Genomic DNA, 15,350 nt, shown 5'->3' on the forward strand with positions numbered 1-15,350 from the left:
TGTGTTCATGCACCAGTCTGCATATTTTAGCTCTAAACATTTGTTTGCTACAAATTTCCTGAGCATCCACTCAAATATTACAGAAGAAAATGTGGACTATTCTAAAGATACACCTGAGTCTGTCTATTACACAGCTGCAGAGCTGAATGAGAGTTTAATAGTAGGCATAAGTTCAAACTGCAGTTCACCACAGGGTCCACGAGATGGAGCTGTTAGTCTTTGACAGCTTCATATGTGCCCTTTAAGATTATTACCTGAGGGACTAGCTCATTTAGAACCAGATAATGAACAGCTTACACTTTGCTTCATTGACACTGATCTTGTAACACAGCAAAGCCCGATTCAAACAACAGAATTCACTAATTATTTATAAAAAATAAAATAAAAAACACCAGAAAAGCTAAAGTTTGATTTAGCATTTAAACAGATTAAAGTGGACCTGTTATTGCCTTTTCTTGTTTTCTGTCATATATCTACTCTTAAAATGGTGGATGTTCATATTAAAATCGGACAAAATAAATAAATCAGTGAATGTGCAAGTTTTCTGTGAGCTCAGATGGGTGTCAGACAGTTTTTTCTTGAGTCAGTGGGAGGAGATATTCCTAACATGGTCATCTCAGTTTTTCTTATGAAGGTTTATCTGCAGCTATAACACAACTCCAAAAAGCTACAACATTGTGTTAAATGTAAATAAAAAACAAAATGCAATGATTTTTCAAATCTCATGAGCCAATATTTTGTTCCCAGTGGAACATAAAAATCTATCAAATATTTAAATAATATCCTGTTAGCCCTGTGAGAGACTGGCAACTGTCCAGAGTATGCCCCGCCTCTTGCTCACTGGTAGCTGGAACAGGCTCCAGCCTCCCCCGGAGCCTGACAAATACATTATCATATTCCATGAAAACTACGAGCTGCAAAAAAGATGCATCTTTAATTTCAGAATAAGGTTCCTCAATGAAAAACTGACCTTCTCATAATCTACACTACATGATATCATGAAAAGATTCAGAGAATCTGGAGAAATTTCCGTGTGCAAAGAACAAGGATGAAAGTAACTATTGGATGCCAGTGACCTTCATGCCCTCAGGCATCACTGCATTAAAAAAATACAAATCTGTCATGGAAATTGGTGCATGGGCTCAGGAACGCCTGCAGAAATGCAGGTTAACCCTGTAACAGCAGGGGTATCATAACTGATACATGAGGTTTGGGGAGTTTATGAAACTTCTATATCATCAATATTAAACAGAATCTAGGACAGGACATAAACAGCATGGGTTAAATGGTTTTGTCATTTGTTAGTATTTAAATTATCTGCAGTCACCAAATTAAAATGCTTCTTCTAAAATATATATTCAAATGTTTTATCTCATATGACTGTCAGGTACTAATAGAATATCAGTGCTCCTCACATTTTTGAGAACCAAGGACCCTACTGACCCTCTGCACTCAAATTCATTTTTTTATGTTTTTGTAGCTTAATACTTATCATTATAATCCAGCTGCTAATTTAACATTAAAAAATATATAAATTATAAGCTTTGCTATAACTTCCAAAAAATAAAAATATTGAACGCAAAGTTTCAAAATAAATTGCACTTTATTTTTCCAAAGCATTACAGAGGCAACAAAACACAGAGCTCTGAAGAGGGACCGTTTGTGCTTAATCAGACAGAGCAAAATCAGATTATGATGCATGACGTTTGACAAAAGGACAACTTTACAAACCAGCTTCACTTTAGATCATCAAGAAACAAGTGAACTTCAACACTTTAACTTTGCTAAACAGCTGTTGCCAAAAGTGGCCATTAGAGGAAAATAAATAAATGTATACCCCTTATTCACTTCAGCTGATTTAAAAGGGATCAGTTCCGCCCATTTCCACTTCCAGGTTTTCATTCTTCACCACTGGGCCTTCCTGCACCTCATCCTCCCTCTGAAACAAGGCATTTTAACTCCTCCGTCTTTATGGCTACTATACATTTAGATCAATTCTGCAACATCCCACTTCAAACACAGCATTACAGTTGGCACCTCACGTGCTCTACAACTTATTTATATATTTACAGAAGCATGAAAAAAAATCCTATTAATTTTTCTGCAAAAATAAAGGATGGTGTCAAACTTCTATTTTCTCTACAAAACTCATTTACCTCACTCAACTACGCCCTACATTTTTTACTTATGTCATGGACTCTGGGTTTTGTGCCTGAGCTTTTACTTTGTATTGATATTTGGACTCTTCTTTTTTATAGTTTTGGTTCATTTCTAGTCAAGTTTGGATTCTGATGTTATGGTGTTGGTTGAGTTTTGTAATCTTTGTAATCTTTATGTATCAGATTTTTTCTGGATTTTCTGGGTTCTTAGTTTTTGTTATGTGTTTGTGATTTGATTTGGAGTTTATATTTAATTCACCGAGTTTCAGTTTATGGTGGCGGGTGTGGTTCTGAGCCTAACATGACCATGTTCGTGTTATCACCTCTCAGTATACATAATATAAACATCCACAATTGGAACAGAAGACTTGGAAGAAAAGGAAAAGAGAAGCGGGTCTTCTTTAATCGTGGCTCAAGAGTTGGGACTTCATCTTGTAATCGGAAGGTTGCCGGTTCGAGCCCCGGCTTGGACAGTCTCTGTCGTTGTGTCCTTGGGCGAGACACTTCACCCGTTGCCTACTGGTGGTGGTCAGAGGGCCCGGTGGCGCCAGTGTCCGGCAGCCTCGCCTCTGTCAGTGCGCCCCAGGGTGGCTGTGGCTACAATGTAGCTTGCCATCACCTGTGTGTGAATGGGTGGATGACTGGATGTGTAAAGCGCTTTGGGGTCCTTAGGGACTAGTAAAGCACTATACAAATACAGGCCACTTACCAAAAAAAGTAAAGCTGTAACACAAACTCCCTCCAAAAGCATTCACAATGAAGCAACTTTGTTTTCTATTGTGTGTTCATTTAAACTTTTTTTTTTTTTAAAGTAAAGAGATTTATGTTCACTTTTAAAATGACAGATTTTCTCACAAACACATTTAAAATTTTTCTATACACGCTGAGAATCTTTTATAATGCTTGCATAAGGTTTCGTTTGTATAAAAGCAAATAATGTGAATTAGAAAAACCCTTTAGAAAAGTTAAGACTTAACAAAAAACAAAAACAAAAAACAACATTTAAGTCCACAGTTCTTGAATATCAGTGGATCCAGAAAGGTTCCCTGAGGAACGCCCTCAGGAAATTTTTCATTATAGAAACCTTAAACCTGCAAAGAATTTCTTAAGAGAATATACATTTTCTTGAGTCCATTAATAAAAAGAAAAACAAATACTTGAGATGAGAACGTAATCATTTTTAAAAAAATTTTTTTAAGTATACCTAAAATTTCTGTCAGCTTCCTGCAGACAAATCTGCCAAATGACAAAGATAATTAAACCTTATATTAGATACTTCAAATGTATTTAAATCCATTAAATCTGTTATCAAAGTTAATTCTAAATCTATTTTAGGGGTGTAAAATAGATTTGACTGAAACCACAATTAGCTACAGTGGCCTGATCACTCGATCATGACTGGATCATGAGATGAAATGAATTACACTAAATGTGCTATGCTTCCAGTTCATTTATTACCTCAATGTTTAAACATCACAGCTTCCACAGTACGACAAGTTGGAACCATAATGCAATACTGGGGATGCTTCTATCCCGATTTCAGTTTCGGATTCAGAATTGTTCCACGTCAGGGTTCAAGTTTTTCTCTTTACTTTGTGTTTTTAGCACAAAGAATAAATCAAAGTGTTTACATTCTGAGCTATTACAAAAGGATGCAGCATATTTTCAGGTAGAGTAGCTTTTGAACTGCTTTCTGAAATCATAAAATCATAATCCTTGTACTAAAACACTGGTTAATCATTTCACTGTTTTTATTTGCCGTGTTCCCTCTGTTAAAAAGAAATGTGCATTTTTTTCTTCTTTTTAACACTTTCATGTCCCTGATAACGTTAGAAATGTATACAAATCTTAAGTTCTTTGAGAAAAGAACAAAAGATAAAAACATTTTTAGAAACCATATTATGCATACAAACCAAAATATCTAAAGAGGCACTAATGGCTCCTTAATTACAAATGGTGTTTTTACTAGAAAAATACTTCAACAATCATAAACGCTAAGGCTCTGATAATCCACTGATAAGTTTTGAAAATTAAAAAAAAATAAAACAAAACAAGAAGTCTACTGAAAACAAAAACCAGCTTCATCTTCAGCAGATTCAGCATGCTATAATCTGTTATTTCAGATCAAAGCCCCAAAATAGAAGTTTTGCCTTAAATCTGGATGGTCAACACGTGAAACCTTTATTTTCAATGTTAAAAAAAAGAAGCAATGCTGAGAAATGTTTTAATTCAACACTAAACAGATCAAAAACCAGATCTATTTATTTCCATCATAATTTCATTCTTGGACTCTAGTAGTGTCCATTTCCATGACTGGCAGTTCAAAAGAATCCTTATTTATGTGATCCTGGGCCTTACTGATGAATTCATTCATCCTCCTAAAACAAGCCTTTTAAGCTCCTCCCCCTTTAAAGCCTGCCTCTTTTCAAATTCAGTGGGTAGAATATGTAGAAGAACCACAAGTCAAAGCATCCAAATCAACCCACAAATTGGCCATTTTTAATTATGAGCAACCACTGTTTAAACAGTAAATATGACAGGAAATTAATAAAAGGTCCTCTTTAAATATAACAGTTAAGCTGTATTTAAAATCTGTATATTATATATGATATGAGCGGCTAAATTATCTTCTCCTAAAAGCTTGAAGAGGTTATTATTGTACACTGTGACAGAAAATAAAATCTTCCACATTAGAATCACAGCTTCAACTTTGACATAAAACTAACTGGAAGATGGAAACTGACTTCTGTTGGTCAACTCAGAGTAACATTTGAGCTATTTTCATTGTTAGCTGTTGCCACCCAAAGTATTACGATTAAAAAAAATCCAAAGAAAAAGAAGATTAAAATGAAAACAAAACAACACTTGTAGCCATATTGCCCAGTTTCTGTAGTAAGAGTCACCCTAGCAGCTTAGGAGCTTTTGCATAATGTTTCATTAGTAAAAAAGGCACCAAATATTCATGACCTAGAAACTGGGTAAAAAAAACTTGAAGAGCTCCGAGATGGTTCCCTGAGGAACGCCTTCAAAATATTTTTTTATATTTGAAGTTTCTGTCATGAAGCATTTTTTAAATAATCTTTAGAAAACCCTTTCCTCCTTACATGTGAAACATTCAATATGGGTAGGTGAGGAAGATCAGGTTATAAAATTAAAACTTTAAAGGGACAGTTCACCACAAATTCAAATCTCTATATTTGACCTCTCGCATGTAGTCCTCTGTATCCGTCTACAGACTGCTTTGGTTTGAGTTGTCCAAGTGAGATTTTTTTTGTGCTGTTAAAAGTGCCAAAAACTACAGCAGACAAGTCTATTTCCAGAAATCCTGACATAGTTATTCCAAAAGCAGTTCTGAGAAATAACAATTTTCTCTTTACCAAACTACACCCTGTATCACAACTCTTTCTTCACCCTGCAATAAACAGGCTCCATCTACCTGTGATGAAGTTGAACAACAGAATCAAACATTAATTGAATCACCTTGGCTGAGCTACATTTAGCTTGCTGCGCTCTTCGTTTAGCTGTCAGGTGTAAACAGTGGTAGGAAAACAGTTCCGTAACGAGGTTTGCAGAGGTCTTTTTAGAGTAACTGGGCCACAACACAGGTGACATTTAGGTCTGTAACATAGACCAGAAGGCAAAAAAAAAAATATAGGTATCTGGATGAATTTACAGCACTACAGGCCAAAGGGAAAACATGGAAGCTGGAATGTTGCAGCAAACCAATCCTTCAAGCATCCATACATCTGCAGATAATTCTGCTAAATGATAGCAGCAATTTTAAAACTAACTCTGAGATGTAACTTTCCTTTATGATTAAAAATATATATATAAAAACTGTAACAGTTGCAGTGTTTTTTTCCCCCCGGGTGGGGCTTGTTTTCAGCTTGGTGTTGTCAAAGGTTCCTTGACGACTTTAAAATCTTCAAATTTTCCATGACTGATAAATCAAACAGAAAATGAGCGATCAGTAGATTCCAGTATCAGGTTCATTAAGTGGAAAGCACTATGCCGGATTAGTTTTTTTCCTTGCTGTGGTGCTAGATTTTGAGATGAATTCCTCACCAGCTTAACATGTTCGGTTAACTCCAACAGTCCACGATCTGCTGTTTTTATCCAGAACTATAAAATGATGTACTGCATTGCCTTTTATCAGGACCGTGAAACTTAAATGGATATTTAAAAGCAGAATATTAAAAACTCTTCCAGAAACCAGGTGAGAATAATTGTCTCATCTAATAAAATTCAAACTGAGCTTTTCCTCCTCAGTGACTGAGCAGTTTGAGTCGAGCCAGCCAGCCGCCGAGCAGCGACGTGGACTGTTTGTTTACACCCTTAGTGGGAGAGACAGCGGCAGAAGTGGAGGCAGAAGCCTTTTTGGACCCCACTTCCTGGTAAGGTATGGTGGCTGTGTCGTGCAGGTTGGCGTTAATGTAGCACTGGCTGCCCCTGATATGGTCGACGCCACGTACAGATGGGTGACCTCGGTACGGCAGAGGGAAACACGGCTCCTCCTCCGTGATAGTGCTAATGCCCTCATTACTCCGATACATGTGCAGGACGTCCTTACCTGTTAGAAGACAACAGGTTAATTATTTAATTATTCGGCTTGTTTCATTTTAGCTGCGAGACCTTTAAATGACGGCTTTCATGTTCCTAATTACGACAACCTTGTACCGAAGAAGAAAGGAGGTAGTCCTACATACTGGATTTACATGTGAGTGAAAAGACATAATAAGCAAGTCCTCCTCCCTAAACGAGCTTCTATCCTTCCATCCTCCCTGTTGAATCGTACAAAACAGCTAAAAGTAACAGTTGACTTGTTAAGTTGCAGGTCAAAGCAAGTAAGCAAGTCTTTTTAAAGAAACAGTTGAGATAAATCTGGACATAACTGACGTTTCATGTTTCAATTGTTCATTTAAAAGAAAAGTAATAATGCAAACAAAGCAAAAAAAGAAAAAAAAAAAAAAAGAATATTTTTAGAAATAAATTCGACGCTGAACTTCTAAGGATGACTCCACTTTAAACCTCACAGGTTCATGCAGCAGTGTGTAAACTTCGCTCTTTTGTCGGCCTCGTGTTTGCCGTCAGTGGAAAACAGTCCACTTCTTCACGTGTCTTTATTTAACCGTTCATTAACTGCCTGTTATCTTGGACAAACTGCCAACATGCACCGTGCTCGTCAAGGTGAAGTGCTCTAACGCTCAGACTGAGCAGAGTATGAAATGAGTCGCGCAGATGCAGTGGCAGCTTTCGGGGTTAATGATTAACCAGGTAAAAATTCAAAGCACGCAGCCCATCCCTGCTACAGTCTGTCCTTGCCTTTTAATGAGTTGGACAGATGGCTATTACTGATAACTGTCAGATTACTGGCGCTCACTGCGTCTGGTCCAGCTGGACAGGTGGGACTTACCTTTCCTTCCCTGAGTACTGGGCCTGGAGAGCCGGTCAGACACGCCTGAAAATGCCTCCACAGGCATGGAGATGGGTCTGGGTTTACCTGCGAAGAGTCCAGAAAGAGCAAAACATCAGCTCCATCTCAGAGACACTACTCCTCTACTTCCACCTCAGGCTGACACTTAGCCAGATATTAGAGCACAAACCAATATGGCCCATAAACAGCTAGCTGCAGTCAGTCTAACAGAAATGTTTTTGGGGTTTTTTCTTCTTGGGAGAATCAGGCTGTTTTCTAAATCAATGATTCATCTTTAAATCCCCAAAGAACCACTCCTGGCTTAAGGTGTCCTTGATTACTATGACCCAGTAAAGCTTCAAAATATAATACAATGCATTCAGGTTGCTTTGTGGTGACTCCAGAGACAAAGGTGGCACTATATCCCAGTGTTTCCAACCAAAACCAGAACAAAACGGCTCCAAACTCAGCAGGGAGGAATTACTGTTCATGAAATCAAGCCTTAAAGTCAACAGAAGCTCTCTGAGGATACACAGTCTTATTAGTAGAAACGCTTTGTTTGGTTTGATGGGGCTAGATTGGTCCAGACACATGACATCATCTGATCTGCTATTCTCTCACATGAAATCACAGGGACTGAACTACAGAACTGTCAGGTTAACCTCATGTGTGGACATTATATTTTAGTCTAGTCTCTTATACTGCCACTGTTCTATCGAAATGTAAAATGATTGTCCTCTTATGTGGATCTCATTTTCTCAGAAACAAAAATCAGGTAAAAAAAAAAAAAAAAAAAAACTTTTTAGGGAATTCTTTGTTTTTACGTTCGTCAGGTCCCAATCAGCCCAAATAGCAAAGACAAATTAAAAACGCATGCCATGAAAGAGTTTGGGTCTCAGGAGGTTAAAGGATTGTGAGGTTAAAGTGAGCCTCTGACAAAAGTTCAGGGCTGCTGTGCATGTGTGAGAACAGTCTATGCATCAAGCAAAAAAAACAAAAACAACAACTAAAAAAAACAGTTGATTGTGGTTTTATGTGCTTTCATTTCCTGTGGTACTGTAAGTGTTGTATAACTCATCATAACCCACATGTTTTTCCCCTCATTGTGGTGCTCTTATTTTGTCTTTGTGCTGTGATGACTGGCTGCTGGCTGTCGCTTCATATTTTGACCCTTGGGCATGGAATCACTCAGCCTATAAACTTAGTCTGGATATAAAACACTGGGACAGGACTAAACTTTTTCCTTCTTATTCAAAGTATAGTTTGAGCTTTGTTTTCATTGTTAGACTAAGCTCTAGAGCAGTGGTGGGCAACTCAAGGCCTTGAGGGCTGGTGTCCTGCAGGTTTTAGATGTGTCCTTGATCCAACACAGCTTATTCAAATGGCTAAATTACCTCTACAACATGTCTCGTAGTTCTCTGGAGGCCTGGTAATTAACTAATCATTTGATTCAGGTGTGTTTACCCAGGGTGAGATCTAAAAGGGCAGGGATAGCTCAGTAGGTAGAGTGGTGGCCCCATGATCGGAAGGTCGGGGGTTCGACTCCACTGAACGGCTACCCTGAGGTACCCCTGAGCAAGGTACCGTCCCCACACACTGCTCCCCGGGCGCTGCACTGCTTCACTGGGTGAATGGGTTAAATGCAGAGGAACTATTTCCCTATGGGGACTAACACATACACATTATACAAAACCTGCAGGACACCGGCCCTCGAGGCCTGGAGTTGCCCACCCCTGCTCTAGAGTAAGGTTAAGAGCCTTTGTGTCCTTACAGCGTGAGGAGGAGCGCTGCCTGAGGCGAACTGGGATAGGATGACTGGATTCAGGTGGAGGGACGACAGACGTCCGGTTTTCCTCTGCTACAGTGTAGCGCCGCTGCCGCACGTCTGCATCCAGATGCGAGTTTGGAGACTTGGGACGCATTTTCACACCTGCAAATACGCTTGTGTTCCCATCTCTGCCACAAGGAGCAGGAAACTCAGCATTACAGGCATAAAAAAGAAAATAAATAAAGATGATTCTGAAATACTGAAGCTTGAGTGAGGTACTTACAGCGGGACATATGGCGCTTCTGGGGGAGGAGGGATATACAAATCCAAGATGGTCGTCTTCCCTCTCTTTCCAGGAGCATCTGAGGTTTCTGACTCTCGTGATTTATAGAGACTTGGCGCTCCCTGAGAGGTCTAATAAAGAAAAAAGACAAATTTAAGCCCTTTAATAAAGGAAACAAAAGAATCACATGTAACTAACACGTTTGGTTTGTCTCTTCTAATCTGTGTTTTTGGTTGCTTCTGTGTCTCAGCACACAACAGACGATGACTTTGTGAACTGCGTTTATCGTCAAACAAAAGCGAAAGTCGTTCCAGCTCAGAGGAGGCTTTTCTGTTTCCTTCCTCACTTTCAAGTTCTCACAAACACAGGAACTTCATTCAGCTCGTTTTCTGTTTCACCTGCACTTTGAAAAACACGTTTAAAGGACGTTTCAATGCAGCCACTTTTAACCATGCCAGACTTAATCCAGTCTGGCGATACTGTGAATGCTCCCAATTGTGAAAAATCCAACGAAAGACCAAAACAAGCAGAAACTGAGTGGTTTCATTACCACTTTTACACCCATTTACACACACATACACTTCCCTTAAAAGGGCTCATTTCATCGTTAAGTTCATTTCATTGATTGTACTATTTGTATTTCCTTCTGATATCTGTACCTGAGCTGAGGTGATGCAAAAATTTCCCCGTTGTGGGATCAATAAAGTCTTATCTTTATCTTGTCTTATCTTATTCAGTCAACCTCAGGATTGCTGCAGTATACCTGATGTTTACGAATCAGTTTTGAAATATGTAAAGACCCAGTAAGATGCTTCAATATAACTGCCAACATTTAAATGCCTAGGAGTGTTTAAATAAGGAGCAAGACATTTTTCTAAAGCCCTTTGATCAAACAAAAAACAGCATCATAAACACAAAGTGTTTATGATGCCGTTTAACCCTAGAACTCATGTACAGCTAAAACTAGCAAAAGTTTACTTTTTTCCTTATTTAAACAGCAGATTTATTAATTCAGTGTTTAAAGTCATTAAGACACAAAGAAAAAAATAAAACAGACAAAGTTGTTTCATAAACAAGCAAACAGCTGACGTCCTGCTGCAGTTTCTCACTTTCTTGCATAAAACACGGACGTTTAAAACACAGCAATGCAGTTTTTGGGACAACTTGTTTGTCATGTCAACTCAGTTTATGACCTTAATTCCCCAACACTGACAGATGAGTTCACCTGGGTGGGTGTGGCTCCAGTGGTGGAGCTCTTGTCTCACGAAATAAGAATAAGAGGTTCCATTAGTGACCCCGGTCTTTGCTACTTGATTCAGTCATCTGTTTTTAACACCAAGCTGACTGAGCTAACTTATTATTACTCATTCTAATAGTTTCAGGCTTGTCATTGTTCCCACTTCACAAAACAAAAGATAAACAAATGTAAGTGCAGGTGGCGTAACCTTTGAAGTGAATGGTGGGAGTGACGATGAGATAAGAGATCTCAGATCTGTTTTGAAAGACTGAGATTAGAGCCTGAGCTCATCAGCTGAGCTACCCAGCGCCTTTCTGGATTCCTATCTCCCCTAAACACACACATCCTGGACCCCTGTCAGCACAAAACCCCTGAAGGTGGTTTGGTGAATGCAGGATTGTCACATTGTGAACTAAAGTGTGAGTCAGCCACCGCAGATCTGACATCAACGCAGAGTTTTTCCTATCTTCCTTTTTTTCAGGAAAAGGGAAGAAGGGCTCCATTGTTTCACCCGCTCATCTCAGAGGAGCTGTAGACTGAGCGGCTGCTGCGTTTTCTGCTCGAATCAAAACCTCAAAGCTACGACAAAGACTGAAAACCACCACGTGCAGCTTGATTTTCTTACCGATACAGTCTGCTTCACTTTCATGCAGTGACGTCTGTCACAACACTACAGCTGCTGCAGGTTCAGGACCTGCGTCAACTACGCCTCACCTGGAAATTCTGCAGAAAGAATCCATTATCCTTCCACATTTACCGTTATTAACCAGAACTTTGTACACTCGTGCTTTTTCTTTCTTTCTTTTTTCCCCCCACAGGAAAAACTTTGACTTCTCTAAAATCGAAAACACAATCACTCCCAAATGTCCAGTTTGAACCAGGAAAAAGAACCTCTCCTCACTTCTTTTTCAGGGCCAGTAGATGAATCTGAAGGCCAAAGTGTCAATAAAGTTATGTAGAGCTATTTCAAACTATGTTTCTTAATGCCATTGTTTGTATTGTCAACATATAAAGATGTAAGAAATGATATGGTGATTCTAAATATCATGTTATGTTGAGCTCTTCTTCAAGGTCAAATGTTCAGAAAATGTTGTATCTTTAAGATTTGCCCTTTACAAGCTCATTGTTTAATTTTAGAGGTTTACAAGAACATGACAATTTGTGTCACTGTTTCAATCCTGACGACAAAAACAGGAAAGTGAATCATAAAAGCTTCATTGTGAATTTTGATGTTTTAAAATTCTGTTGTGCATCAGGAAAGCAAGAGAGAAGCAAACAGGTTTGAGTACGTGTTACGCCAAACACTGATTTATCTGTGGATGGGGAAATAAAACCTTCAGTTTCTCAGTGACTGAGTTCACAAAAATGTTTGTGTGTAAGAAAAAACACAGGTAATGTAGCGAATTTGAGATTTCAGGATATACAGACTACCTGCTCAATTCTGCTGCGAAGTTTTTCACTGATGAAAATTCTCTTTTCGTCCATACAAGCACACAAATAAACGCTCCTGAGACGGGGGCTGTTAGGACTGTTAATCTGCATTTCAGATTCATTTTGGGAAGTCCGAATACTGAGCTCATGTTACAGCGAAAAAGAGAAGCGAGAATACATTAGAAAACAAAAAGACTCCAGATCATGTTCAAGCATTGCATTTTACACAGAACTTTAGGCCTGAATTCCTCATTTTTATTGTGCAGTCATCATGTTTTTGGTTTCATCAAATTATGTGGAACTTGTGGATAAAAAAGGTAGAAAAACTGCAACACAAGTACTTGTCCATTTCTACTCCAGCTTGGGATTTCCCACATCATTTGACCTCTCCACGACAGGAGAACAATCTGCCACCACAGAGGGCCTCCATCAGGAAGGATGAAAAGGAGGAGACAGTCCCTGGTGTTAGTCGTTTATTTTGCTGAGAAGCACTTCAGCACAATACAAGCGGCGGCTCACCTGCACAAGCGGCGGCCTCCAGCGCAGGTTTTTCAGTGGAGCCGGTGCGAAGCTGGCAGATGGTCCAGAGGGCCTCTTCTTCAGCATCAAGACAACACCTCCAGACTCCGCCCTCAACTTCCCCACCAGGTGCTTTAGCTGCCAGCCCACCTGGACCAACCAGAGCAAAAGTCAGAGAATTGCAGCCTCTAGAGAGCGCTAGCATGAGGAAAGACCTTAAACTTCACGACCCTGAACGTCAGCGTTTAATGAAGCATTTCACGTACTGTGAGCTGTGAACTGTTATGAAACCTGCGGAAACGGATCCAACTCTTATACTTGGCCTTGGTTTAGTACTGTCTGAAACAAGCTGTTTATTGGCTTACAGTCAGTTTCATGTAATTCACATCACATTTACACTTACATGATAATAAATATTTTATTAAGATCAATGCATTTGCATGATTGTAAAATCTATAAATCTCACTAATAATTATTTGGAGTATGTACATTTAATAAATATTGTGATATCTTCATTAGTGAAAAACATGTTAAAGCCAACTTCCTTCTGATTGGCTGCTCCTGCTAAAAATAAGCATATCTGAACTGTAGGTGGGTGGAGCTTGTGTTTTCTTCGCCTATCTGAAATGGTTCAGAGCAGTCTGAAGTCTGACCTTTTATTTCACAAGGCCACGTTTAACATTAGTGTTCACTGTTGTAGCACTAAATATATGACAGAAAGGAAAAAGTCCTGCATACTGAAAAGTCGCAACACTTCAGTTTATACATAAGACAAAATAAAGAAGATACAACTTGTCGCTTGAAAAAAAAAAAAAAAAAGAGACAGCTGGACTTTGTGAAGTTTGTGAACATGTTTCACGTGTCATCCAAGAAGATTGTTATACAACTAATACCTGAGAATCCTCAGGTACTTGACACTACAGTCAAGTGTTGAAGCTACGTCCTGCCTCGCAGACGTGTGTGGGATCTCTCCATCTAAGAAAATGACTAAGGCCATTTCCCAAAATGATGAGAAACTTGTGGCTATTCGACTCACCACTGTCTGTTTGTTGACCTGAATGACTTCATCTCCAGCGTGAATCCTCTGGGTTTTATCTGCCGGAGACTGAACAGCACACAAAGAGAAGCGCAGAGTTTAACAGACTAACATTTCATTGACTGCATGTTTCCATGATCTCTGGTAGTGATGAAGACTTTCAGGAGAGATTTTTTAAGTCTATAAATGGCACATGAGCGGCGAAGAAGACCCAGAGGCTCACTCACGTTCTCTGTTGTTCCCGTGATGACGTGAAGCCCGTCGTAGGTGGATTTGATGTAAATCCCCTGAAAGATAAAACAGAACTTAAACATGGATCTTCTGCATAAATACACCTCCCACAGTTCCTCTGTAATTCCTCGCTGCAGCGGTGGCGATGGGGTTTTCCTTTCTGGACCTACATCTGTTTCTGTTTTTGATTCAACGCTGGTTGTGGTTCATGGCATAGCACTAAAATACCTGTTAATGATTCTGAGGGGAAGTGGGGTCATATTGTGGGTTTTTCTTTTTACAGCAGTCAGTACTTATCGGACAGCGGCGTCCCGCTGACATAGCCCAACAGGGAAATGATCATTTCTGTCCCATTTGTGTATTTTATTTTTTTATTCTATGCCCTTTAAAAGAAAATCCTCACCAGTCCCTCCCCAGGCTTGACATTGGTGATGTGAACCTCCTCCAAACAGGACATTTCCCTTTTTGCGGGGTCAGAAGTCGCTTGGACAGTTTTCTCACAGATGCTGTTGAGCGCTCGGGACTGAAAAACAAGAAAATATATACAAATAGGTTCAGCTTGTCCAATGGATGGATACATGCAAGTGTTCACCCAGTTATCAGGCAACAATTGTATTACAGTGTGTTATTACACTGCTCACTCTTCTGTCCCATACTGTAACCCCAAAAATTATTTCAAAAGATATAAGAGTCTGATTCAGATTTTATACACTTTTATAAAACTGGAAGCCTTTTTGAAACCACAGGTGTCACCCACCTGGTAGTTATTAAAAAATGCCAGGGAAAACATTGTTATTTTGTATAATTAGCGGTTTATAATTATGCATATACGTGGTTTACATTGATTTTGTAAAGGTGTCATTCATTATGTAGGTGCGTATCTATGTAGGTTTGCGATTTATACACCTGGGCCTTTCCATCCTCAAAATGGGCCCGAGGTGGTGACTATGCACCTGACTGGTTTGTGTAAATATGAGTTAAAGTCTGTGTTGCCTTATTTAACACTAGTTTTTCATATTGTTGTTGTTGGTTAAACCCTACCCTGCTGTAGAACAAACATGCACATGTAAGAATAAATGTGCTGGTTTGGATTTCACAGTTGAAAGACTTGACAATAATTATCTTGTTTCCATGATCTAATCGAGAAAATTATTGGTTACCATTTTTTAAGTGGCATTTCTGATCCTTGAACTGCAAATACTGTTTTGACCATATGCAACAATGTCTAATTATATAAATAATAAAATAATACATTTCTGACTGCTAACCTTCT

The 15,350-nt window shown here is 39.1% G+C and overlaps 1 protein-coding gene across 1 annotated transcript in view; it reads right to left on the bottom strand.

The window, feature by feature from the left end:
• Window positions 1-6,245: 6,245 nt before the first annotated feature.
• Window positions 6,246-15,350, bottom strand: part of LOC146617575 (connector enhancer of kinase suppressor of ras 3-like) — a 41,381-nt gene continuing 32,276 nt past the window's right edge. Inside the window, exons 6-13 of the mRNA XM_085373008.1 lie at window positions 14,481-14,600; window positions 14,074-14,133; window positions 13,847-13,915; window positions 12,811-12,960; window positions 9,624-9,754; window positions 9,344-9,528; window positions 7,573-7,659; window positions 6,246-6,729 (exon numbers count right to left, since the gene is read on the bottom strand). Coding sequence (XP_085229134.1) covers window positions 6,425-6,729; window positions 7,573-7,659; window positions 9,344-9,528; window positions 9,624-9,754; window positions 12,811-12,960; window positions 13,847-13,915; window positions 14,074-14,133; window positions 14,481-14,600 — 1,107 coding nt within the window. The 3' untranslated portion in view covers window positions 6,246-6,424. The remainder of the gene's footprint in view (window positions 6,730-7,572; window positions 7,660-9,343; window positions 9,529-9,623; window positions 9,755-12,810; window positions 12,961-13,846; window positions 13,916-14,073; window positions 14,134-14,480; window positions 14,601-15,350) is intronic.

This window comes from Diplotaxodon limnothrissa, linkage group LG15 (assembly GCF_057381915.1).
Source record: "Diplotaxodon limnothrissa isolate DT_005_m linkage group LG15, D_limnothrissa_male_GT1.1, whole genome shotgun sequence".
NCBI lineage: Eukaryota > Metazoa > Chordata > Actinopteri > Cichliformes > Cichlidae > Diplotaxodon > Diplotaxodon limnothrissa.